Source organism: Narcine bancroftii, chromosome 4 (genome assembly GCF_036971445.1).
Source record: "Narcine bancroftii isolate sNarBan1 chromosome 4, sNarBan1.hap1, whole genome shotgun sequence".
NCBI lineage: Eukaryota > Metazoa > Chordata > Chondrichthyes > Torpediniformes > Narcinidae > Narcine > Narcine bancroftii.
Genome location: NC_091472.1, coordinates 259,454,902 through 259,482,172, shown reverse-complemented (window position 1 = coordinate 259,482,172; position 27,271 = coordinate 259,454,902). Strand labels below are relative to the sequence as shown.

Below are 27,271 nucleotides of genomic sequence, written 5' to 3'. Positions count from 1 at the left end.
CTCCATTATTGAGCCAGAGACCCAGACCACCTCTCCTCCCTCACAAAGGGACCAGGAGACTTGAGGAGTCCAAGGCCCCCTCATGTTAAGGCGCTCCACCAGAATCTCCAGACCCCCGGACCGCTTAAATATGTAAATTTGTAAATAACTTTTTTTTTAACTTTTTTTTCTGAATCCATGTTCTCTGTCTTAATTCGCAGTCCCTAAATTCTTCAGGAAGGGGTGAATCACTTATAGGGTGATGTGCTGATGGCTGTCTCTTTCCCCCATCCACCTAAACCCAGAATCCTTCCAAAGACGACTGTGAAACATAGTTATAAGCTAATAGAAGCATTTGTTCTCCTTCCAGTCGTGAGAGCTTTTATTTGCGCTACAGTACACAACCAAATGTTTTTGGGCTGAACCCTTCGTCATACCTTGATGAAGTGGTGAATCCTAAACATTGGTTATGTATCTGTTTGTTTGCAATATAAAGTATGCTGTTTGACCTGCTGAGTTTCTCCAGCGTTGTGTTTTTTTATTTCTGTCACAGTGTCTCCAGACTTTTGTGTTTTTGACCTTCATAGGAATTTGATCATTCACTTGTATTACAACCAGCGTTGTCTCCGCTCCATCCTCAACATCCATTGGAGCGCTCACACCCCTAACGTCGAGGTACTCGAGATGGCAGAGGTCGACAGCATCGAGTCCACGCTGCTGAAGATCCAGCTGCGCTGGATGGGTCATGTCTCCAGAATGGAGGACCATCGCCTTCCCAAGATCGTATTATATGGCGAGCTCTCCACTGGCCACCGTGACAGAGGTGCACCAAAGAAAAGGTACAAGGACTGCCTAAAGAAATCTCTTGGTGCCTGCCACATTGACCACCGCCAGTGGGCTGATAACGCCTCAAACCGTGCATCTTGGCGCCTCACAGTTTGGCGGGCAGCAGCCTCCTTTGAAGAAGACCGCAGAGCCCACCTCACTGACAAAAGGCAAAGGAGGAAAAACCCAACACCCAACCCCAACCAACCAATTTTCCCTTGCAACCGCTGCAATCGTGTCTGCCTGTCCCGCATCGGACTGGTCAGCCACAAACGAGCCTGCAGCTGACGTGGACTTTTTACCCCCTCCATAAATCTTCGTCCGCGAAGCCAAGCCAAAGAGAACCTTAAACATCCTAACAGAATGGTAAACATTAACTTCTGTCTGACATCTTTCAATCTGAGATTTTACTAAAGACTCTCTTGTTGGCTTCTCTGTGCTGTTTTGATGGCTTGTACTTGTACTATCAGATGATCATTGACTTGACATAAATGACACTAGTTCATGCTGGAGAATTACAATAGGTTTCTATTTTGCCTCACAATCTATGAATTTGGCTGCTTAAAATTTGTTTCTTCCCAGAAATGCTCATGATATGAGGTGGCACAATTTTGTTTCTATTCACGGACCCCAGCTGGAATTAACAATGTGCACAAGAGCCCAAGGGCAATTGGCCCCCACCTTGCACACTACCTAACCATAAGAAACAGAGTACTGCGACAGAGTGAAAGGATTTAGTGTGGTAGATGATGCATAGGGGATCAAGGAGGGAAGAACCCTCAGGGAAGATTTGGAACTTTATTTGGAGTGGGAGAATTGGGACGTTGAGGATCGCATTGGGATCCTGTTGAGTGAGGATACAGGCGATGACTGTTGGTGACAAGGATAAGAAATACCATCAGAAGGAGATTAAAATCAATCATGGGTTCAGTAATGAGGAGCTGAAGGAGACCCTGAGAGAGTGGCGAATAGAGAATTTAAAAGGGAGTTGCACATGTTTGGTTCAAAATATCATTCTCCATGGTTCGACCTAGCCAGTTAGGTCCATTATAAGTCATCAGTTCAGGGTGAAGACTACTTCTGCATGAATGTCTTGCACCATTTACCATTGTCCAGAGAGTAAGTTGCTTTCATTAATGGGCAAATTTGTAAATAATTGATTATTTTTAAGTGAACATTTTTCCATTGAAATTATGTTGCATTGACATTTGACTGCCAGAGAAAATGTCCAGGTCAGGACATACCTTATTCAAACTGTTGGATGTGATTCTATTTGTTGTTATGGCTGAGAGCAATGATTCTGAACCTTTCTTTTCACTCACACACTACCTAAATAATCCCTTACTAGTTGCAGAGAACCATAGGATGCCATGTGTTCTGTAGTTAGTAAGGGATTACTTAAAATGGCATGTGAGTGGAAGAAAAAGTTGAGAACCACTGGAAGAGTCATAGAATTCTACAGACTAGAAAGGGACCCTTTGGCCCAGATTCCATGCTAATAAAGCTAGTCTCTTTTGCCTGCATTCAGCCCATTTTTCTCGAAATATTACTGTTACCACCTGATTATCTGAGCAAAGATGAAAGGCACAGTGTTTCTCATACTATTTGGTTATTCCTTATGAGTTCTTCTCTTCAATTAATGCCTGATATAAAGTTATTCATGATGCATGATATGCAACAATATATTCCCTTTTATATTGTAGTAATGATGTGTCCCTTCATCATTTGGGAAGCACTGTTAGCGTGTGTTTAGTGCAAGGCTATTACAAAGCCTGTGGCTTGGGTTCAAATCCAGCACTGTCCGTAAGGAGTTTGAATGCTCTTCCAATGTCTGTGTGTGGGTTACCTCCCACCTTTAAAAACATATGGGGGTTAATTGGTTAATGGCAAGGCAGTGATCACAGTAGCAAATTAATGAGGGGCTCAGCGGTTAAAGGACTCACACAGGTTGCATGCTGCTGGAGATTGGCTCGTGGGAATGATGTTTCAGAACCAGGATTTTAGAGGGCGCAAAGGACAAGAAGAGCTCCCGAAGGGAATCAGCCACTGAAGGCTTCCTAATCATGTCAGAGGTTTGCATCTGAAGCTAGGATTGCTAATGGTTTGAACTGGATTCTGTGCGAGTCTGTGGGGGCGCTGGCAATGAATCCATGGACACTCAGTGTCTCTGAAGGATCTCTCTGTTGCTTCTCTTTCTCTTGCTGTAAGGACGCTGGGCAAGACTAATGGTGACACTTTGCCTTATGGCAGGCAAAAGAGCATTTTGTAATACATTTTCTGTATTATTACATGACAATAATGTAGTCTTGGATCTTGAATAATAGCATTATATGGTCAGATGTGGAGCACGATTCAAACTGCAAAATCAGCATTTTGAAATTGGAGAGCATGTCTGCACTTCCAGCTTACTATATGTCCTCCCAGTGGCCTCCTCCAAATGTATTCATTACCAACATTAATGAGAACAAATTATTTAGTGATTTACACAAAAAAAACCAGCAGATGCCATAAGCCTGAGCCGAAATGAAAGTAAATACAGTTAATATGTTGTAGGTCAGCAAATGTAAGACCGAAATAAGGTTAATTTTACAACTTGAAAATAATGTATCAGAGCAGTTTGAGGGAAAAATTGATTGTGGAGGCAGTGATAGAATTGAAGGCTTAGGAGGGACTACAATATCAAAATTGGACTTTCAATGCTGCTGGGATTCTGGTATGTCTCATTTACAGTAAGACTTTATGACACAGAGCCTTCAAACAAATGTGCTTCCTTATTCTAACATAGAACTCATCACACAGAATGCCTGCAAGATATGTGCATATTTGATGTTACTAAATATTCTGAAGATTTTGCAAAACCAATTGACAAAATTATGCACAAATGCACCCGTCTGTATGGCTCTTTAATGAAAATGTATGTGAAGACTTTTCAAAGATGTACACAGTCATTATAAAATCAGTTCCCTGACAGAGCTTGGAACAAAATGTCTGTTTTGGGAATCATGTGTTGGGAATAGAAACACTTCTCTGTGCAGTCACAAGATCACAAAACATAGAAGTAGAAGTTGGATCATTTGCCCATTGAATCTGCTCCACCATTCTAATCATGAACTCATCCATCCTCCCACTCAGCCCCACTCCTTGGCTTCCTCCCCGTAAACTTCATCCCCTGACTAATCAAATACTTGTCAATCTCTGCCTTAATTACAGTCCCACTGAAAAATCAAAATAAATACAGATTTACATGAAAATGAAGATTTACAGAGGAAAATCCAAAATAAAAATAATAAGATGCTTGAACCATCTGCAGTTCACATAATATCTGTGGGAAGAGAAGTAGCTAACCTTTCAGGTCTGAGATTATTTATCAGAATTGGGAAAGATGGAAGACACGTTTGTTTTGTTGCAATGAAGGTGAGGGAGAGATGAGATCGATAAAGGTTATATCCGTGATGGAGTAAGTACCTAACTGCATTGATGGTGTTCCTCTGTTTCAAAACACTCAAATATGTCCTTGAGTACATGATCCAAAAGTCCTTCCAAGTCTCTGTGACTACACAAATCACTTTTTTTTCCCAACTTCATGTGCCATATCACTGTTTCAGACTGCTGTTGGTTGATTACACTTCCAAATGCTCAGTCGTCTGTGCAAATGGGATTGCTGTAGTGTTATGCCATTACACGCTTTGGAGCCAATTTCCCAAACTATTGCTTTCATGCATTCTCTCACTCAACCATCAATAATTGGACATTTCTGCACTGCCTTTCTGCTCAAGTGGCTTTGAAAAAAATATCCCCATCCTCTCTTTCTGGGATATGAGAAATTAGCACACCGATGCTGCCTGCTGGTGCTTGAGTTGCTAATTTCCTTCCCTCTTCCACGAAAGTTATGTTGCAGTACTGAAGCCTCCAATGTGTTTGAACTTACATTCCCACTTTTTTTACATGAGGCTTGTATCTTGCTTTACTTTGCTTGAAAAATTAGGCACATAATTTTAAGAACCACTGGAGCTGCTTGACCCTGGAGCATTCCCCAATTCCCTTGGATCTGACTTGCAACTGCCCAGCCAGATGAAGTTACTGAATCTGCAGTAATGATATTCGATATCGGGCCCTGTATTCTGTCGTATTTATTGCCATTTCTTTCTTGCCATATCCACAGTTTTCACACTCAATAAGATAAACCTCTTAAAGGCACAACGATGATTATTTTTTCTTGCTTTTTAAAAAAATTTCTAAGCTTTACCAGTAATTCCAATGCACCCCAAGGATACTGCTAGAGTTTTTTAAAGTCTTACTTATAGCAGAAGTTATGGTCTCAAAAGTTTCTGTCGAAGAGAATGACTTATTCTAACAAGAGCAAGGAATTGACATCATATGGTGTCTACATCTTATTATGACGATGATCATGTTTTATTAACATGCAGATATCCCCAAATTCATGCTCTTGCTGCAGCCAAACAGGTACTTTGAAATAGAAAATACAACTCCAACAGTTTATACAAAATTATTGCACTGATGCATCACTATAATCTTCTGACCACATGGCTTATTTGTATAACACCATCAAATACTTTGTAGTGCAAGACAAACGTCAGGATTTGGTAAGTAAAGTTGATAAAGAGATTTTTAAAAAGCACAGAACACTTTATGCCCTGTACAGATATCTTTGTTCCTATATTCACATTGTCTTGATTAAAGGTCAACAGACAACTTGTTTTATAACTGCTTGCTATACATAACTGCTTGCATTTAGTGCCTGGTGGACAAGGTTCTTCATTTGAACCTAAATTTTCCCATTCTATTGATTGGATAATAACCTTTCTTTCAGTTTTTTGGAACGAGATCATCTCTCTTATATTCACGTTAAAAACATAGAAAAATAGGTATAGAGGTAGGTCATTTGGCCCTTGAAGCCTACACCGCTATTCATTATGATCATGGCTGAGCAGTACCTGGTTCCTGCCTTCTCCCTATACCCTCTGGTCCCCTTAGCCACAAGGGCCAAATCTAATCTCCTCTGAAATATTGATAAGGAACCGGCCTCAACTACTTCCTACAGCAAAAAAAAATCCACAGATTCACCACTTTCTGAGAGAAGATTTTTTTTTCTCATCTCAGAACTAAAAGACTTCCCCCTTATCCTTAAACCGGGAACCTTGGTCCTGGTTTTTCCCAGCATCGGAAACAACCTTCCTGAATCTAGTCTATCTAATCTTTTAAGAATTTTATATGTTTCTATAAGATCCCCCCGTCAATTTTCTAAATTCCAGTGAATACAAGCCTAGTTGATCCAACCATTTGCAAGTCTTTCCATTCCTGGTATTAACCTAATGAACCTTCTCTGCACCCCCTCCATGGCAAGGATGTCCTTCTTCAGATAAGGAGACCAAACCTGAACACAGTATTCTAAGTGTGGTCTCACTAAGGCCCTGTACAGCTGCAGTAGGACCTCCCTATTCCTGTACTTGAATCCTCTTGCTATGAATGCCTTCCTCACTGCCTGCCATAGCTGCATGCCCACTTTCAATAACTGATGCACAGCGACACCCAAGTCTCACTGCATTTCCCTTTTTCCTTTACAGATACCATTTAGAAAATAATCCTCTTTCCTGTTCATACCAGTCCCTTCCTCACATGAGATCCATGATCCCATACAATTTCCTGAAGATTAGTTATGTCTTCCTTAATGAAGACAGAACTAAAGTAGTTATTCAATGGGTCTGCCATGTCCTTGTTTTCCATGATTAATTCACCTGTTTCTGACCGCAACAGATCCACATTTGTCTCAACTAACCTCTTTCTCTTTATGTATCTGTAAAATCTTTTACAGTAATTTTTAATGCTCCCTGCTACCTTTCCTCCTCTATAGAACTCTGAATTTCTCCCAATCATCCGTAATATATTTTTTTTTGGCTAATTTATATGCTGCTTCTTTGGATTTGATACTCTCCCTGATTTCCCTCGTTGGCCACGGATGTGCTATCTTCTTTGATTAATTCTTTTTACAAACTGGGATGTACATTTGTTGTAATTGCTCCAAGCTATCTTTAAATTATTGCCATTGCATTTCCAACATTAATCCTTAAAGTACCATTTGCCAATCTATTTTAGCCAATTCTCGTCTCATACCATCGAAGTTACCCCTCTTTAAGTTCAGAGCCTTTGTATCTGAATCAACTTTGTCACATTCCATCCTAATGAATAATTCCACCATATTGTAGTCACTCTTGCCCAAGGGGTTCCTCACAACAAGATTGTTAATTAACCCTTCCTCATTACTCAATACCCAGTCTGGAATGGCCTGTTCCCTCGTTGGTTCCTCGACATGCAATCCTGCATACATTCTAAGAACTCCTCTTCATCTTTACCCTTACCAATTTGGTTCACACAATCTACATCTGCCATAAACTACATCTGCCATCGATTTGCCCACTTGCCCAACTTGTCAAAATTACACTGAAACCACTTTGCAAAGAAAAATGGTCGAAGCAGAAGTGACAGATATGTTTCTTTTTAAAAATTTATATTTAGGCTTACAGCATGGTAACAAGCCCTTTTGATCCTCGGGTCCATGCCACCTAATTACATCCAAATGGCCTACAACCCTCAGAACATTTTGAAAAGTGGGAGGAAACTGGAGCTCCCAGTGAAAACTCACACAGATATGGGGAGAACGTATAAAATCCTTAGAGACAGCATGGGATTTGAACACCAGTCCCAATCACTGACACTGGAATAGTCTTGCACTAACCTCTGCACTAACAGTGCCGCTCAAGAATAAGAAGCCTGTTTCAGAAGCCTATGAACAAGCAGAGATACATGAACAGAGGGATATGGATCATGTGCCGGCCAATGTGACTTGATAGCTTGGCTTCATGGCTGGTATGGACATATTTGGCTGAACTGTACCATTTTCAGAGGTCTATTGAACCACTGAACTTTATTTGCTTTGTGATAAAGGTTGTGACCCCAGATAAGTGAAAGCAACTGCACTTTATGGTGAATATGAAGCTACGGAGCCAGATATGAAGTACCACTACCCTCTCAATTTAGTGTAATCCGGGACAACAACTGGTCTCATATTCAGTGCAGAGTGGCAGGTGAAATTTGCCACCATCTTCCCTTGGCGTATTTAATATTTTCCCAAGTGCACTGACATATATATTTGACACATTCTCCAGACCTATAATATCAGGACTGATATAGACACTGTGTGAAATATACCTTGGAGAAAAGGGGAAAAATAAAAACTTAACCTGATCTTAGGCTGGACGTCAGTCAAGTATTTTGCAATACACTTTCATTGGATTTCTCGTTGCCTGTACTTTTTAGTTAGATTATGCTATGACCCAAAAGTGTTCTCAGCAACACTTCTATATCAAGGAAAAATGCAGAACATCCTCTGTGCATGTCTCTCATTATACAAGTATGCCTCAAACTGTTCTTGCATTGAATTTGTTTTGGAATGCCTTTCCTGTTTTTGTAACTGTAAGGAGAAAACACAACAATGGGGTAAATGAGGTGTGTTAATTTGAGCATAAAATCCAAAACCTCTTTGCATCACTGCTTTTGATGACTTTAAAATAATGCACACAGGTTCTTGATTTTGAATTAACTGTTGATGATGATAATTAAGAATTAATATGTCTCCGGTCTGATGAGAAAGAAATGCTTTCCTCTAGCTTCACTGACATGTTTAATGTTCTTTCTGCCAAAATAATCAGAGCTTTAAGAACTGACGCGTTGAATCTCACTGGAAAGGGTGTTCCCCCCCCACCCCCCACCCACCCCAATCCACCTCATCCCCCAATATTCACCATGAGATGGTTTTCATATGCCCTTCCTCTGAGATATATTCTGTGCCATAGATTTCTGGAGTTGCTTCCTTATAGCATGGTGATTAACTAAAAACAGATGGAGAAACAAATAGGTGGCTTGGACTCAAGCCAGATGCACAACAAGAAAACAAGGGTGGGATTCAGAGAGAGAGAGAGAGACAAAGAAAAACACTGATACAGATTGCACTTAACAGCATTTGGCAGTTCTGCAGGGCACTGCTTAAAGAGTTGTATCTCACAGAAATGGACTCATCACTCCAAAGAATAAGGGTTCTGGAGTGAAGTCTTCAGCACTGTTGTATGTTATATATAAATATGTCTTTAACCGAGTTAGTCAACATCATTGTAAATGTTTTCATCTTCATAAGCACATCATTCCCACAGTGTGGTGACCGGAACTGCAGTCCAACCAGTGTTTCATAAAGTCTTATCGTAACCATCCAACCTTTACATTTTGTATCCTGCCTTCTTCATCACTCAGTCCACATGTTGTTCCATTTTTAGAGAACTATGGATAAACCCAAGGTTCCTCTGTTCCTCAATCGGATAAGATATATCCTAGGTTACTAAAGGATGCACAGGAAGATATTGCTGGAGAATTGATCTTTGCATCCACCTGGTCACTGGAGAGGTACCAGAGGACTGGAGGATGGTAAATGTTGTCCTATTAATGTTAGAAACACAATAGTGAGAATCATGGACATTATAGACCAATGAGTTTTTTTTGTCAGTTGTCAAGCAAACAATTGGAGAGGGTCCTTCAAGACAGGATATCAATTGGGTGCTCAGTTAGCATAGCGATTAGCATAATGATATTACAATGGCAACAATCTGGATATGAATCTGATGTTGTTTGTGAGTAGTTTGTGTGCCATCTCCATGTCTGCATGAGTTTTCAATAGTGCTCGGTTTCTTCCCAACCTTGAAAAACATACAGGGATTGTAGGTTAATTGGAGTATGTGGGCATGTGTATGTCCAAATTTAAAAAAAAATTGATAAGGTCCTTCATGGCAGGTTCATTCTGAAAATCAAGAAACATTGAGATCCATGGAAAATTGGCTGTGTGGATTTGGAATTGGCTTGCCTACTGGTGATATTAGATGGGACATATTCAGACAGGAGGTCAGTGACTGGTAGAGTTTCACTGGGATCTGTTCTGGGAGTCCTCCTCTTTGATTTTGAATGAAGAACTGGAGGGGTGGGTTAATCAGTTTTCAGTTGACACAGAGGGTGCCTGGATTTTAGAACATGCCACATGAAACAGGATTGACAGAGCTAAGTCTTTTCTCTTTTGAATGATGAAGGATGAGAGGAGACTAAATAAGATTGTGGGGGGCTTAGATAGGATGGATAGTCAGAATCTATTTTCTTGGGGTGACAATAGCAAATACCAGAGGACATCTTTTAAGGTGAGTGGAGGAAAGTTTAGGGGAGATGTCAGAGGTAAGACTTTTGCTTAGAGAGTGGTGGGTGCCTGGAATACACATCCAGGGGTGGTGATGGAATCTGATGCAATAGGGTCATTTAGATAGGCACATGGATGTCAGAGAAAATGAAGATTTTTGGCATATTTATAGCATTTTTCACAACCTTTTTAGAACCATTGTCAGAATGGATTACAATCTGCAAAATGTTATTGATGTGGTAACATGGGAAACAGTAATCAATTTGATGTAACAAATACCACCGTGATAATAATCTGACATTCCATGGATAAATATTGACCTGACATTAAGGATGGCTTCCCTGATCTTCATCAAAACTGATAGCCATGGGATATTTTAATAAAAACACACAAATGTTGGATGAACTCAGCAGATGCTATAGTGTCCATAGAAGGTAAAGATGTAAAACTGATGATTTTGGCTTGACCCTAACCTTACCTTGAAAAAGGGCTCAGTCCTGAAATGTCAGTTCAACATTTTTACCCTCCTATGGACGTTTCAAGGCATGCTGAGATCCACTGGCATTTGTGTTATTTTTTTTACAATTGCAGCATCTGCAGACTTTCACGTTTCACTGTCTGTTCCTCTGAGAGAGCAGTCAGTTTTGGTTTAATGTTTCAGAGTCATGCAGCGTGGAAATAGACTCGATGTCCCATGGAGTTTGCACCAACATCGATCAACCATTTGCAGTGATCCCTCACTAATTTCATTTTATTCTCCCCATATTCCTATTGACTCTTCCTGATTCTACCACTCACTTTCACAGTTGGACGCATTTGCAGAGACCAGTTAACCTTTCAACCCATTCGGCTTTGGTTGTGGAGTTTGGAATTGGTAACACTCAGAGATAAGTTGTAGATTCAAGTTATTGATTCATGGTTTTAAGCAATTGAAGTGTTCCAATATAGCTGCCACCCTTTTCTGGGTTATAAAATTTATGTTTGGAAGTACTGTGAAAATATGCCTGGAAGGATAATTGTATATGGTACACGTTTTAGAGAGCTGAATGTGATAGTAGATAAAGTTGTGAGTGAAATGAAATATTGAAATGAAAGTAAAGGCATCAGTCACTGAGTCCAATATTTAAACTGGCATTTTCAGGAAATTTGTTAATGATGCAATGCCAGTATTCAGTCAGTGGTGATGCAAGGTCCTACAGTGAAAATAAAGGTAATTCACTAGGATCTATTGTTACAGAGTTCTGCGTTGTGTATTGGCCTATGTGTTGTGTGGTTTTGTGTTGGAAAGTGACAGTTTGCCTTCGAGAGAACCAAGGTGAAGGAGGACTGCTGAGAGAGAGAGCGCGAGAGTGGGAGACGGACTGGGCATTTGCAGAAGATGATCTAGAAATTTCTGGACTTGGAACACAAACCACCACTGGGTGTGGCTGTGAAGTGGAAGGAGGCCCAAGCAGAGTCATTGTCTGGGAGTGGGCATTTTAAAAGGGATGAACATTCCGAAGGCAGCCAGAAGGATCCAGACCAAGCCTTTGTCCCTCTCTCTCTCTCTCTCTCTCTCTCTCTCTCTCTCTCTCTCTCTCTCTCTCTCTCTAAAAGATCTTTTGGCTTCAGTTCACCAAACAAACTGAATTTTGTTTACGACCTTTACTTGGATTGTAATCGAAGTTTTGTGTCTTGTGTATGAGTTATTTTCTGTGAGCTGGTTGGAAATATAACTTAGACTTTGATTAAAATATGTTATATTTAGGCTGGGGAATTTATTAGTTTTACACTGTTATAGAAATTTATATATTAACCAGTGGGCATTGTTATAAAAGGGGGGATTTTGAATTAAAGTTTGAAGGTGAAATTTTGTTAATAAAGTAATTGTTCATCCTTACCCCTGTGTGATATGCCTTCTTTGTGGTTGCTGGTTTGATCTTTAAAGAACAGATAAAATGAAACTTCAGCAACTTTTTCTAGTAAAGGCAAGGTAATTCCATTCAGTGCACTGAGTAGAAGTAATTTCAAATACTGTAATCTGTGTGAATTCGATTAAACTCAGTCACTAAACATCAACATGGTTGCTATGTACAATTGGTGGGGAAATTCCCAAGTCATCAGCATTTTGCCTGGAAATAGGGTTGTTACTATACACAAGGTACACTTTTACATGGTCGCAACACTTGTATTGGTCATCCAATGCTTGCTTTGTGTGAAATGTTTGTCTTTTTTTCTAGAAAGACTGTTTCAATATGTAGTAACAAGTGAGTCATCATAATGGCAATTCTTCTGATTGTAGGTGTTTACCAAATTACTGTGAACATGATGGAGAATGTTCTCAGTCCTGGAATACCTTTCACTGTGACTGTGCAGGGACCGGCTACACAGGAGAAACTTGCCACAGCTGTGAGTATCACTGGTATTATTTACTGTCATAACAGCTCTGGGTAACTTAGAGAGTACAACTTGCATACAAAATGAGACTTGATAGCATTCACATTTTTTTTTTTAAAAACACAACCTTTTGTTGCCCATATTGACATTTTTTGCTTGATACAATGACATTGTGAAATATAACTCGGTGCAATATCAACTGAATCAACAGTTTAAAAACTTTCTGTATTGACCTGAGAAGGAAGAGCTAAAATATAGATTTAAACACAAAATATAAGACTTAATTCAAAGTTCAGATTTATTGTCAAAGAGTACAACCCTGAGATTCCTTTTCCTGTGGACCAGTCATTATTTCCACTTTACTCCAACTAATGGAGATACAAGAGACCATAGATGCTGGAATCTGGAGCAAAGTATGAGGAAATCCATGGGTCAGGTAGTACCTTTGGAGAGAAATGGGACATCAACATTTTACGTTATGACCTGTTATTCTAAGGCCTTGTTTGGAGAACTGATTTATTCACTGATGCAACTCGGGCACTGATATTCTTAGATAATGTATTGTTGTTCTTTGCTTCATTCTAATCAGTTAATGTGAATTAATCTATATTTACAGTTTGATCATTTTAACCCCAGAGATTAGATTTCTTGTGCAGTTGAAAAGACTGGCTATAGTATCAAATGGTGAAAGAGTGATCCTACTTAATTCCTTTGGAAAACCAGAGGGTCATTTACTCCCATCTGTAGATGTAGTGCAGCTTGTTGCTTGATTGCTTTACATATCCATTCATTTTCTTTTAATTCTGAGAGTGGAGTTGAACATGATGGAATGGCCATCAGGGTTTATGAGTCATCCAGCTATGACTGTGATGCTCTTCTGCAGATCATAAATACCTTTAAACAAGAAACATTAGGTACTTTAAATGGTACTTCATCAGTTGTAAGGTTTTTAGGCTTAATGGCAAGACTGATATCTTAATTAGCATGTGTTGTGCATTGATGAGTATTCTCTTGCTTAAGACACTCCAGATCTGGTCAACTGAAAACTTGATACTCATAAATGTGTCTAATCGTCATATCTTTCCTGTGGGCCAGGCATAATTTCCACTTTACTCCAATTATTGCTGGAATCTGGACAGTTGGGTGGTCTGATTGGTGTAGTGGTTAGCTCAATGTCGTTACAACACCAGCAATCAGGATGGGGAATCAAATATTGTGCTGTCTGTGTGAAGTTTGTACGATCTCCCTGTGTTTTCATTCGGGACTCTGGTTTCTTTACTTCCCACTGTTCAAAACATACCAGGAGTGTAGGTTAATTGGGTGTAATTGGGCAAAATGGCCTATCTAAAAATAAATCACCCCAAGGTGACTTTTGGACATGCTCTTGATATTAGAAAGAATGTCAACACAGCATTGTTCATAACTTCACATCACCCAAACATGCTTTTGATACCCAAGTGCAAACAGTTCTGTTCTCTTTACTTGAGAAATGATGTATTATCTTTTGAGGTGGTGTAGATGAAGTTCACCAGGTTGACTCCAAAGATGAGGTGGATAACCTATGAGGAGAGTTTGAATTAGTTGGGACTATACTTGTTGGGCTTTTGAAAATCTGATAGAAATATAAAATTACAAAAGGGATAGATAAGATTGAGGGAGAAAATGTTGATTTTACTGTTAGTAAAATTAGAACTAGGGGACATAGCCTCAACATTCAGGGGAGTAGATTTAATCAGAAATGGGGATGAACTACTTTTCTCAGAGAATAGCAAATCTGTGAAATTCCCTGCCCAAAGAAACAGTAGAGATGCATCCTTGAATATATTTTAGACTGTAACAGATTTGTGTTGATATTAACCTTTAGTTTAGTGTTAAACTGTATTTCATATAAAATTCATTTTATATATATACATATATCTTAGTAAAGTTAGTTATGGGTTGACAGTGTTACGCACAGGTCACATCACATTTACAGATACATTTTTACACCCAGTGATTTTTGGAATTGCTGAGTCTGGAAGAACAAGATCAGAACTGAACTGAAGGGGGTCTTAATTCATTCTAGGACAATGGATGTGTATGCATAGCATTCTCCTGGATGCTGTTAAATTAAGCAAGTTCTTCCTTGAATGACATGTGCTCAAACTTTCCTGAGTCATAACCACCTAAACTTCTTGGACAGAGATGAGGTCAGATGTTTTATTTTATGGATGTGAAGTGATAATTTGAAAGATGCCAAAAGGTCATCTACCATGATTTGTGTTTTGGAGATTTGAAACTGAAACAGTGGTGATGTCATGTCACATGATTTCAGAGAAACATATAACTGAAGACAGAGAGAGATTTTTGAGATTGAAGAAATTGACCATCGTGTGAAAGACATAGGAGTGAAACAGTGTTCTCTGGAGAGAGAGAGGAAAATCCTGTTTTGTATTGTATTATCCTTATTATAGGAGATACTTAAAATTAGTGGCTTTAAAGTAAGTAAGACCATTTTGCTCTTGATTAAGAAAGAAATCATCGTGAATATTACAGTTGCGTAACTCTAAAAAAGATAGGGGGAAACTTGTGAAAACATAAGTGTGAAGAATATCTCTCTGACCATCATCAAAAACTTGTGAGTTTAAAGAGATCTGAAGATGTGATGTTTCAAAGTGCTTCATAATTACTTCTGAACTGCAATTTTTAAATCTTAAAGCATCTCAAGATGTTTGATGCTGAAGTTTAAAATTGACTTTTCAGACTCAAGTTCAAACTTTAATAGTTTGGACTTTCACACACACACACATTCTCTCTCCACATTTTTGCATAGTGGGAATTAAGTTAGGGTCATGTTTAGAGATAAGTAAGAAATGCGTTATTAATAGTTGAATAAAAAATATAATTTTGGATTTATCATTGCCAGGTGAATTTGCTATTGCTTTTCCTTTGTTAGTACTAATAAGATTGTGTTAGTTCATAGCAAGACAGATGTAGGGAGAGAAGGGAAGGCAGGTTAGTTGAGCTGAGTCCACCTCCAGTTCAACCATAAATTTATTGAATGACAAAACATGCTTGACAGGGCAAATGGCCGACTCTTACTGTGATTTGTAATATTGTAATATATATATATTTCTGAATGTTTGTCATAGTTCTGAATGAAACGTAGCAGCTAATTTCTGCACAGCAATCTCTCACAAATAGCATGAATAATAATGAAACGACAGTTTAATAATGTCAACCAAGGGACAAATATTGATCAGCACCCAGGGTATAATTACTCTGCTAAAGTCTCTTGGACGTTTTCTTTAAGAGACAGTACTTCAAACAATGGAACACTCCCTCAAAACTGTGTTGGAGTGTTCATTGAGATATTAATCTCTTCAGTATCTGTAATGGGATTTGAACCCTGGGTTGGTGCCCTCAGAACCAGAGCTCAGACAGTGATCAGATGTGAACTCATGAATCAACCATTTGGGTGACTGTTTGCTTCCATGTAATCAATGAGGAGTGACATGTTGGGTGTTGCTTTGCACTGGAGTTGTTGACTTACTCTCCTCAATCCACTCAGGTCCATTCATTATGCACTCCTTGTGCATTCATCTGAACTGGCCTCCATGAGAATGAAAAACAATCCAGGCCAGGTTTCCAGTGAATGAAGTTAGCAGCAAATTATTTTGGCCGTAACCAGATTCAATCCAACATTGCTGTAATTTCTGCCCAGTGGTTGATCGGGGATAAATTCGCACTGGGAGAAATTAATTGAGGCCAATTCATCTAGAGTTTTAATGTGGAAAGAAACTGGAGCATACAAACAATCCCATGCATTCAAACTTATAGATTCCATGCAGACATTGGAGGTCAGGATTGAACCTGGATCTCTAGTGCTGTGAGGTAGTAGTTCCACTAGATGTGCAACTATGCCACACATTTATGTAAAAACAAATAGAAATATTGGAGAAACTCAGCCAATCTCTTGATGTCCATAGGAAGTAAAGATATATTATTATTATTTCGGGCCTGAGCCCTTCTTCAAGGTATAAAACAGGAAGACATTGGAATAAAGACTGGAGAGAGAAGGGGTGGGGGGGGGGAAGCCTAGACAGAGAGAAAAAGGAGGGGAGGGGAGAGAACTGGGGGAAAGGTGACACTTACATAAATAAAAAGATGATAATTTCTAGGTTCAGTCCAGGTGTTGCTGCCTCCTGCTTGGTTGAATGTTTTCATGCACTTGTCTAGATACCTCTTAAATGTTATCGGAGTCCCTGACTCCACCACCTCTTCAGGTCCTGTGCTCCAGATTCTGTGCAGCTTCTAGGTGAAAAAAAACCTCCTCAGATCCCTTCTAACTGCCTGCCCCTTACCTTAACCTGATAACCTATAATTTTTGGTGCCTCTGCAGTGTAAATTTAGAACTCATCAAACCTAAAGGGCTGCATTAATTTTTTTTAAAAGTATCAATATGAACAAAACAGGCGGCTTCCTGGCCAGTAATTATTACCCAGAACCAAAAGCATCACCCACAGAGTCACACCTGACGTCAAAAGAATATGCATATTAATTTATCGCAGTAGGATATCAGTACAATTATATTCTTTTAATTCTGTGTAACCTGAAAAGTTCAAAATCTTCACTAATATATTCCAACATATGAATAACGGAGATCATTATTAAAGTGGAGGATTATAATGAATTACTCATGATGGAAAGGTTACAATATCTTTCAGACCTTTGTGTTTTGAATTAAAATTAATGAAACCAGTTTAAATTATTCACTTTTATTCTCAGAACACATAATTTTGGTGTCCATGTCATTTAAGTGTAATTTTAAGCCACTTCCTTTGAAAGATTTTTAAATTCATTTTTGCCATGGAGATTAGTAGCAGGCTGCAACAATATGAGTTGTATAATATTGAGTTTAATTGCAATGGTCAATTTTGTTACCAACTTGAAAGAATAATCATACAAGTTGCCTGAAAGTGATCAACAGAATAAATGCATTTGGTGTAGGGGTGAGTTGTTTGCCCTTCATGTCAAAAGATGAACATTGAGGTCTAATCCAGAACTTGGACATGTAACAGAGCTGATGTGGCACAATATGCTAATGAGGAAATGCTTCATTTAGAAAAGATGCCAATATTTGGATGAAGCATTAACACAAGGTCAGCTTCTTGGTGTAGGTTGATGTTTAATATCATGGTGTTATTTGGAGGTCTCCTGGTCAATACCTTTTGTCAACACAGACCGAAAACAGATCAATGAACTCTTTAACCTCAGCACTACTTGTTAGATGCCGTTGTGTTCAAAATCCACTCTTTGAAATGATGGCAGAAATAGATTTAATTGTAACTAACAGAAGACTATCGACTTTCTATTTAAAGTAACATTCATACGTCCACACAAGGCAGCAAGATCCATTTGGTGACCCATTCATTGAGGCAGTGTGGACAAGATAGTATGAATGGGATTGTACGGTACAAAATCTTGTGAAATGGCTGCTTCCTTTATCCATTTGATAACAACTGCAATACATAATGATTCATTTCACAAAGTGCTTTAAGATGTTTTTGAGGGATACGATGTGAATATAAATCATTTTCATTCTTGGAAGGGGTGGAAAATATAACAGACTTTTATTCAACCAAGACACTGCATGACCATGTTGGCAATTTTGCTCACAGATTTTAAAAAATGCTCTCACTTCTCCTGCAATTCTATACCTATTACAATATTTCTCTCTTATTTTTACTTACATTTGTCCTCCCACATCACACACAGGTTAAGACATCAGTATATTTCTTTCTCTCTGATGTTTGCACATTTTGAAAAAAATATTTATTTATTTCTGTCCTAATTATCTTTGGGCTTTTTTGTATTGAGATCTCTCTCCTCCCCCCACCCTCCCTCTCCCTCTCTCCCCAACCCTAAACCTAACCCTAACACAGTCTCCCTTCATAAATCTTTCACATGGCTCGATTTAAGGTACCAACACTGAAACATTCAGAAAACAAACTAAACTCTCCTATATTTGTTTCTCTTGGGCACCAGCTTGTGTTTCTGATTCAGAATTCAAAAACATCTATACCAAGAAGCACAATGCATTATAGATGCTCTAAGAATACTTTTCAAATAGCCACTGAGGCTAAACCAGTCGTGAAGACAATAAAGGTCAAAGGAGGGTTTTAAGGTTGAATAAATTATTCTTGTCTCTCATTGTAATGTTCTTCTGTTCTTAACTTTGAAGCACCTTGCTCCACATTAAAGCATCTTTAGCTCTTCATAACCAGTAAAATATTTTGAATTGTTCCCACTTTTGCAATGAAGGAGAAATAACCAAGTGTTATCAACCATGAGGAACATTAGGCATTATATCCATCAAAGCAAATTCTGAAGTGTGCTGCTTCTTTCTTCTTCTTTGGCTTGGCTTCGCGGACGAAGATTTCTGGAGGGGTATGTTCACGTCTGCTGCAGGCTCGTTGGTGATGGACAAGTCTGATGCGGGACAGGCAGGCACAGTGGCAGCGGTTGCCAGCGTGCTGCTAGAAGCTTGCTAAATAAATCCTTTTTCTACTGCAAGACTCAAAATGTTCACCATCCTTTGCATCCTTTGTGATGCGCTGAGTTCCTACAGCAGATTGTGGTCCGGGTTTCAGCACCTGCATTCTCTCATTTGTCTCTAAAAATAGAAAAAAAGTAGGAAATGTTCAGTGGGTCAGCAGAGAGAAAGAGATAATATTTCAGGTTGATCACTTTTCCATTCTTACTTCTCTCTCCTTCGAGATTGCCTGATCTGCAAAGTATCCCCAACAGTTGCTGCTTTTCATTTAGAGTGGTCGAATTTGCCTATCGTCCATGCTGCCCAAATTGCTGATCATTTGCCTGCAATTGACCCACTTCCCTCTTAACCAAATTTGTCCATGTACACGTCTAAATTATACATTTAAATTTGGATATACCATATATTTTGAAGGTTGGAAGAGACTGGACCAGCCGGAGGGAACCCACACAGACATGGGTAGAATGTACAAACTCTTCATACACAGGGCTGAATTCAAACCTAGGTTGCTGGCACTGAAATAGTGTTGCGCTAATTGCAATGCGAGCCATGCTGCCCATATCATTTTGACCCAACTCGCCACTTCTTCGTCCAAACCATTTATAAAAATCGCAAAGAGTAGAGGTTCCAGAACAGACCCTTGCAGAATGCCACTGGTCACCAGCTTCTAGGCAGAAAACATGACAACTATCATCACGCTCCACTTTCTGCAGGTCACGGATTCTATGCTTTATGACATTTTCAATGAACATACTATGAGAGAGCCTGTTTGACACTTTGCTAAAATCCAAGCCCACTGCCCAACCTTCAGCAATTCATTTTATCTTGTCTTCAAGAGACACAAAGCTAGACATACTCCAGCACATTAGCTTGTTCTGTACTGACCTTCCATTCACCAAGGTCCCTCTCCCTGCTGAATACTGAAGCAAAATACTCACAAAGTACCTGCCCTACCTCATTTGCCTGCAATTATATCTTACCCCATTGGCCCCCCCACCACCCCGCCCTTATCCATTAGTGGCCTGACCCTCACTCTATTCATCTTGTGGCATTTCACATATGTGCAGAATGCCTTAGGGTTTTCCTTACTCTAACTTGCCAGTCCTTTTCATGCCCCCTTCTAGCTCTCCAAAGTTCTTTCTTGTTCTTTCATGGCTACCATATAACTCTCATGAATCCTTCCTGACTTTTGCTTCCTCAGCCTTATGTATGCTTTCTTCTTCCTCTTGACCAGCTGCCCTGCCTCTCTTGTCAAGTATGGTTCCTTTACCTGACCATCTTTTCCCTGTCTTAGTGGTCAAACCTATCCAGAACCCTGGATGGTCCCTGTACATCCTCCACATGTTTGCTGTTCATTTTCCAAAGAACATTTGTTCCTCGTGTATTCTATTTTCCTGCTCTCATCCAATCTAAATTAGTCCTTTCCCAATTAAACACTTTCTCATTTTGTCTACTCCTATCCTTGTGCATGACTGTGCCAAAGGTCAGGGAGTTGTGGTCACTGTCTCCACAATGCTCACCCATAAAAATGTCTGTTACCATACCAGGTTCCTTATCAAGTACTTGATGGAGTTTGGCCTCTCCTTTCATTGGCTTGTCCACACAATGTCAGGAATCCTTGAACACACCTGACAAACTCTGCCCTGCTGAACCTTCTGTCTTGAAGAGATGCCAGCCAATATTTGGGGATTCTGCCATAACAACAAGTGTATTATTTTTGCACCATTCCAAAATCTGTCTACTTATCTGCTCCTAAGTGTCCTGGTTCCTCTTTGGAGGCCCATGGAATACTCCTAATACAGTGATTGTTCCCTTGCTGTTCTGACTTTCACACAAAATGACTCAGTGGACAAATCCTGGCTGGATTGGTTAGCACAACAATGTTATAGCTCCAACAATCGGGACTGGGGTTAAAATCCCACGCTGTCTATCAGGGGTTAGTATGTTCTCCCTGTATCTGCGTGGGTTTCCTCCCACTATTGGAAACATACCAGGGGTTGTAGGTTAATTGGGTGGCACTGGCTTGTGAGCCAGAATGGCCTGTTACTGTGCTGTATGTAGAAATTTAATATATACCCTCACTTTCTGCAGCTGTGATACTTGCCCTGATAAGCAATGCCACTCTCCTATCCCCTCTATTTTAACTCCTTCTCTATCCTTTTTGAAAATATTTATATCCTGGAACCAACCTTGTCCTTGCACCAGCTCCACCATCAGACTCCTCAACAATAAACTCAATCAGGGACTCATCTAAGGACTCTTATGTTTGCACTTTATTGATTTTTTTTTCTTCTCTCTGAATTGCAGTCAGTTTATTTACATTTCATTATTTGTTTACATGTGTCCATTGAGTACTTTTTTTTGCACAACCAATAAATCCTTGCCTTTAGGATAAAGATTCTCAGGATTGTATGTATGTACTATGACAATGAATCGGAAAAAACATCATAATTCCATGTACTGATCCATGTCCTAAGTTCCTCGCTCTTATTCTTCATACTTCTTTCTTAGATGAAAGCACATTTCAACACATCCAACTGACTGCATTTATGTTGCATTTACTGCCTCTCCATCCTCACAGTCTCGCTATGAATTGCAACTACTTTTCCATCAACTGCTCCATCATCTGACCTAATGCTCTGGTTCTCATCCACCTGCCTGGAGAGTTTAAACCCTCTTCAATATCTCTAGCAAACCTGCCCACAAGGATAATGGTCCATCTGCAGTTCAGGACCAACCCAATTTTTTTTTTGTACAGGTCATACCTTCCTTAGGAGATCCCAATGATTCACAAAACTCAACCCCTGCCCACTGCCCCAACTCTTAAGCCACGCATTCATCTGCTATACATTCTTATTCTTGTCCTCACTAGCATGTAGCACAGGCAGCAATCCAAAGGTTACAAGCCTCGAGGTCCAGCTCTTTAGCTTCCTTCCTAACTCCTTATATTCCCTTTTCAGTACCTCATGTTTTTTTCCTATGTCATGAACCCCAATGTACACATAACATCTAGCTGTACCCTTTCTCTCGATGGCCAGGACATGATTAGATATGTCTCTGCCCTGGTACCTGAAAGGTACCATACTATCTGAGAGTATTAATCTTTTTCTACTGAATCTCCTGCCTGTTCCCATGTTTAAATTATTTTTCTTGATATTTTTAAAGTAAAAACGTTAAACAATACAATTATGAAGTGTGATACAAGACCTGAAAAAAGTTATAAAAATGATCATAAGTACAAGTTGTGAAGCACAATCATGTTAATAAAATAGAACATAGCATAACATCCTCGTAAATCTTTGCATTTTGTCAAACTTATTGAAATCTTTCTTGTAGTTAGGTGACCAAAAGTGCACACAAATTTGGCCTCACAAATATTTTATGCAACTTTACCATAACATCCCAACTCCTCTACTCAATAGTTTGGTTTATGAAGGGCAATATGCCAGAAGCTCTTTTTATAACCCTATCTACCTGTGATGCCACTTTTAGGAATCTATGTCTCTTAATTCTCAGATCCCAGTGCCCTTCTATTTACCATGCATGTCCTTTCTTGGTTTGTCCTTACAAAATGCAAAAATGCAATACTTCACACTTGTCAGCATGAAGTTCCATCTGTCATTTTTTAGCTCATTTTTCCAGTTGGTCCAGATCCCTCTGCAAGTTTGAAAACCTTCCCTACTGTCCACAATGCCTCCAATCTTTGTTTCATCGACAAACTTCCTGATCTAATTTTCCACATTATCATCCAGATCATTGTCATAGATGGCAAAAATCAATGGTCCCAGCAACAATCCCTGAGGCCCACCACTAGCCACAGGCCTCCAGTCTCAGAAACGGTCATCCACCACCACTCTCTGGTTTTTCATATATAGCCAATGTCAAATCCAGTTCACTACTTCACCATGAATACCAGGCATCTGAACCTCCCTGATTAACTTACCATGTGGGACCTTGTCAAAGGACTTACTAAAGTCCATGGAGACAACATCCACAGCCTTTCCTTCATGAACTTTCCTGGTAAACTATTCGAACAAGCCTATCAGATAGGTTAAACACAAACTACCACACATAAAACCATGTTGATTATCCCTATTCATTCCTTGGCTATTTAAATACTTATATATCTGATCTCTTAGAGAACCTGCCAATGTGTACACTGACATCAAGGTTAACTGGTCTATAATTTTCAGGATTATTGTAGAGCCTTTTTTTAAAAATAACAGAACAACATGAGCTACCTGTCAATCCTCCAGCACCATACCAGTGACTAAGGACATTTTTAATATTTCTGCTAGAATCCTTCAATTTCTACACTAGCCTCCCTCAAGGTCCGAGGCAATACCTTGTCAGGCCCTGATGATTTATTTGATTTAAGATAACAAGTACCTTCTCTTTAATCTGTATGACTTCCATGACCTCATTGTTTGTTTTCTTAACTTCCCTTGACTCTGTGCCAGTTTCATGAGTAAATAATGGTCAAAATAAAATATTTATGATCACCTCCATTTTTTTGACTCCATACATAGCCAATCTCTCTGATCTTCAAGAAGACCAATCTTGTCCTTTGCTATCCTTTTGCTCTTAATATGCCAATAGAAACCCTTCATATTTTCCCTCATGTTGTCTGCCAAAGCAATCTTATGTTTTCTTTTAGCCTTCCTGATTTCTTTCTGAAGATTTTCTTGCATTTTTATACTCCTCAAGTACTTCATTTGCTCTGTGTTGCCTATACCTTCTGTATACCTCTCTTCTTCTGAGCCAGATCCCCAATGTCCCTTGAAGACCAAGGTTCTCTGTTCCTCTTAATTTTGCCTTTAATCCTGACAGGAACATGCAAACTGCACTCTTAAATTTCACCTTTGAATATCTTCCACTTACCTCGCACATATTTGGCAGAAAACAACATTCCAACCCATGCATTCTCGATCCTTTGTCGTTTCCTCAAAATCAGCCTGTCTTTATTTGAGAACATCAACCTAGACATGGACCTATCATTAATTAATTTGAAACTAATGGCATTATCATCATTATTTAGAACAATATGTCAGAGGAAGTGGTGGAAGAAGATTCAGTTGTAACATTGAAAAAGTATTTAGCGTCGAACAATAAATAAACATTCTATGGAAACACAGCAGGTCAGAGAGCATCCTTAGGAAGGAAAAGGGTAATCAACATTTTGGGCCTTAGCCATTCATCAGGTATGTGGACAGGAAAGGTTTAGATTAGTGGTTCTCAACCTTTTTCTTTCCACTCACATACCACTTTAAGTATTCCCTATGTCATAAGTGCTCTGTGATTAGTAAGGGATTGCTTAAGTTGGTATGTGAGTGGGAAGGGAAGGTTGAAAATCACTGCTCTAGACCCAATTGTTTCTGAAATATTTTGCTTGAGAAAAATGGTCATTGAAGCCATGCACATAATGAGTCAATAAGGTACGATTAAAACGGTGGTTTACAAACTTTTTCTTTCCACCCACATACCACCGTACTAATCACAGAGCACCTATGAGGGATATGAGCTGAATGCAGACAAGTGATAGACCATTTTATTAGCAAATTAGGCTAAGTCCCAGTCTCTTGTAAAACTCTACCACTAAATGGGAATGTGGAAACGATCATTTAATCTGTTTCAGAAAGGTTGATTGAGAGATGTTAGCCAGGACATGACAGATAACCACTTCTTGGCTGCAATATACTGACAAGAGGATCTTTTACATTTACCTCAGACAGAAGTTAAGGTCTTAGTTTGATGTCTCATCAAGTGAGAGAAGCATTTCCTCACTCAGGTAGTCAACCTAGATTCTTGCACTGTAATCCCAGGAGAGGACTTGAACTTGTGATCTTTGACATCCAAGAGTTGCCATCTGAGCCAGAGCTGACACTGAGAGGCTTTTTGGGTCAAACAAGCAGACACTTGGCATAATATCAACAGAAGTTTGCTGCAGCGCTTCAGCTCTGAGATTGAAACTTAAGCTTTGTCCTGTGAGGTCAACAAGGACCCCTTGAGATTTGTTTGAAAATACCATTGATTATCCTGTCAAGGCTTAGAAATTTCAGCTGTCGTTGAGAGTTTTAACTCTTTCCCATATCCTGAAGTAGATATAGCAGTGAGAAAAAGCAGGAAATCGACTTCTGTTTCACAGTCATCTAAAAATAGGTTTCCACAAAGAACAAACTGAAATCTTTGCATGATATTGGGCTGCGTTAAGCTGGTGGCTATTTGACAGTTCTGCAGAGAGCTCCTGGCACACACTTTGAAAATGCCACATAACAGAATCCAGCAGTAATTACACAGCTGAGCTGAGGATGTTGGAGTGAAGGTGAAAGGAGTATACACCTTGCATCTGGCACATCATCCTTACAATGTGCCTAATTGTTCGATTTGTTTACTAAGGTCACTTCCTTTTGTTAAAAGGAAATTTTAGTTGAACTCATTCCCATATTGCATCATATTTATGTTTTCATTTATTTATAGTGATATAATGCCTTTCAAATTTTCATTTTTACTTACGCGGAACAAAGAGCAATGCACAGCACAAGACAGACTCGTCAGCCCAAATGGTCAGAGTTGACCAATATGGCAATTTAAATTGTACCTCTGCCTACAAATGCTCTTGCATCTTTTCATTCCACACCTGTTCGTTAAATGCACATTTGTGAAGTGATGCATTTTGGAAACTGAGTACATTGTTAATGGCAGGATTCTTAACACTATGGACCTTGGGGTCCAAATCCACAGAAGGTTATGCAGAGGTCGAGAGGGGAATTAAGAAGGCTTATGGTATGCTGGCCTTGATTTGTCAGGGGATTGAGTTCAAGAGCTGTGAGGCAATGTTGCAGCTCTCTGAAACTCTGATTAGACCACCCTTGGAATATTTTGTGAAGTTCTGGTTGCCTTATTACGGGAAGGATGTGGAAGCTATGGAGAGGGAGCAGAGGTGTTTTACCAGGATGTTGCTTGGATTGGAGAATGGGTCTTATGGGGCAAGGTTAACAGAGCAAGGGCTTTTCTCTTTGGAGTGAAGAAGGATGAAAGGTGGCCTAATAGAGATCTACATGATGATGAGAGCCATAGATAGGGTGGATATTCAGTACCTTTTTTTCTTGGGGCAACAATAGTAAATACCAGTGGACATCTGCATAAGGTAAAGGGAGGAAAGTTCAGGAGAGATGACAGGGGTATGTTGGTGAGTAGTGTGTGCCTCGCTGGTGGTGGTAGAGGCTGGTACAATAGGGACATTTAAAAACAAACTCTTAGACTGGCACATGGTTGCAAAAAAAGTAGAGAGTTATGAATGGGGTGCCTCAGGTTTAGATTGTTGAGTAGTTTATATAGGTCGGCACAACAAAGGGTTTGTACTGTGCTGTAATGTTCTGTGTCTATGCCACTCATAATAGTATATAATTCTATCAGGTCACCCTTCAACTTCCAATACCTCACTGAAAATGACCCATATGACAAACTTTTCCCATTAAATCCTCTCTGATCCATGAAACATTCTAAGGAACTTCTTCTACCCCTTCTCCAAAGTCTCTAAGTCCTTTCTGTTATGAGACAACTGGAACTGCATACAGTACTCAGAGGTTTAACCTAACCAAAGTTTAATACAACTGAAATATGACTTTCCAACTTTTGTACTCAATGAAAGCAGGCATTCCATCTCAACCTAGTTAATTGTGTTATCATGTTCATGGCCCTATGGAGATAATCATATCAAATCAGAATTTATTGACATAATCATGTCACAAAATTAATTGCTCATTTTTTTACAGCAGCATTGCTATAAATGACACTTTTAAAATAAATAAATTAGTTCAAAAGAAGAGAAAGTACAGTAGTGTATGTGGTTTAATGTCCATTCAAAAATCTGATGGAAGAGGGAAAGACTCTGTTTTTGTACCATTGAGTGTTTGTCTTCAGGTTCCTGTAACTGATTGATGGTAGCAGTAAGAAGAGGGTATGGCCTGTGTGGTAAGGGTCTTTGAGGATAGAGGCTGCTTTCTTTTGACACTCCCTCTTGTAGATGTCCATAATAGAATGAAGGCTTATGTCCATGATGGTGCTGGCCAAGTTTACAACCCTTTGTCGACTTTTCCTGTCCTCCATACCAATGATGGAAGCAGTCAGGATGCTCTCCATGGTACACCTCTAAAAATATGCACAATCTTTGGTGACCTACCAAATCTCAAATTCCCTATGAAGAATAGCTGCTGGCAAGACTTCATGTTTGCATCAACATGAAGGCCCCAGGATAGATCTTCAGAGATGTTGGCACCCAGGAATTTGGTTTCTCATGCTTTCCACTG

At 39.4% G+C, this 27,271-nt stretch overlaps 1 protein-coding gene across 1 annotated transcript in view; it reads left to right on the top strand.

Moving 5' to 3' along the window:
* LOC138762456 (contactin-associated protein-like 5) overlaps positions 1 to 27,271 on the top strand; it is a 762,501-nt gene that overhangs the window by 121,699 nt on the left and 613,531 nt on the right. Inside the window, exon 7 of the mRNA XM_069936213.1 lies at positions 12,333 to 12,439. Coding sequence (XP_069792314.1) covers positions 12,333 to 12,439 — 107 coding nt within the window. The remainder of the gene's footprint in view (positions 1 to 12,332; positions 12,440 to 27,271) is intronic.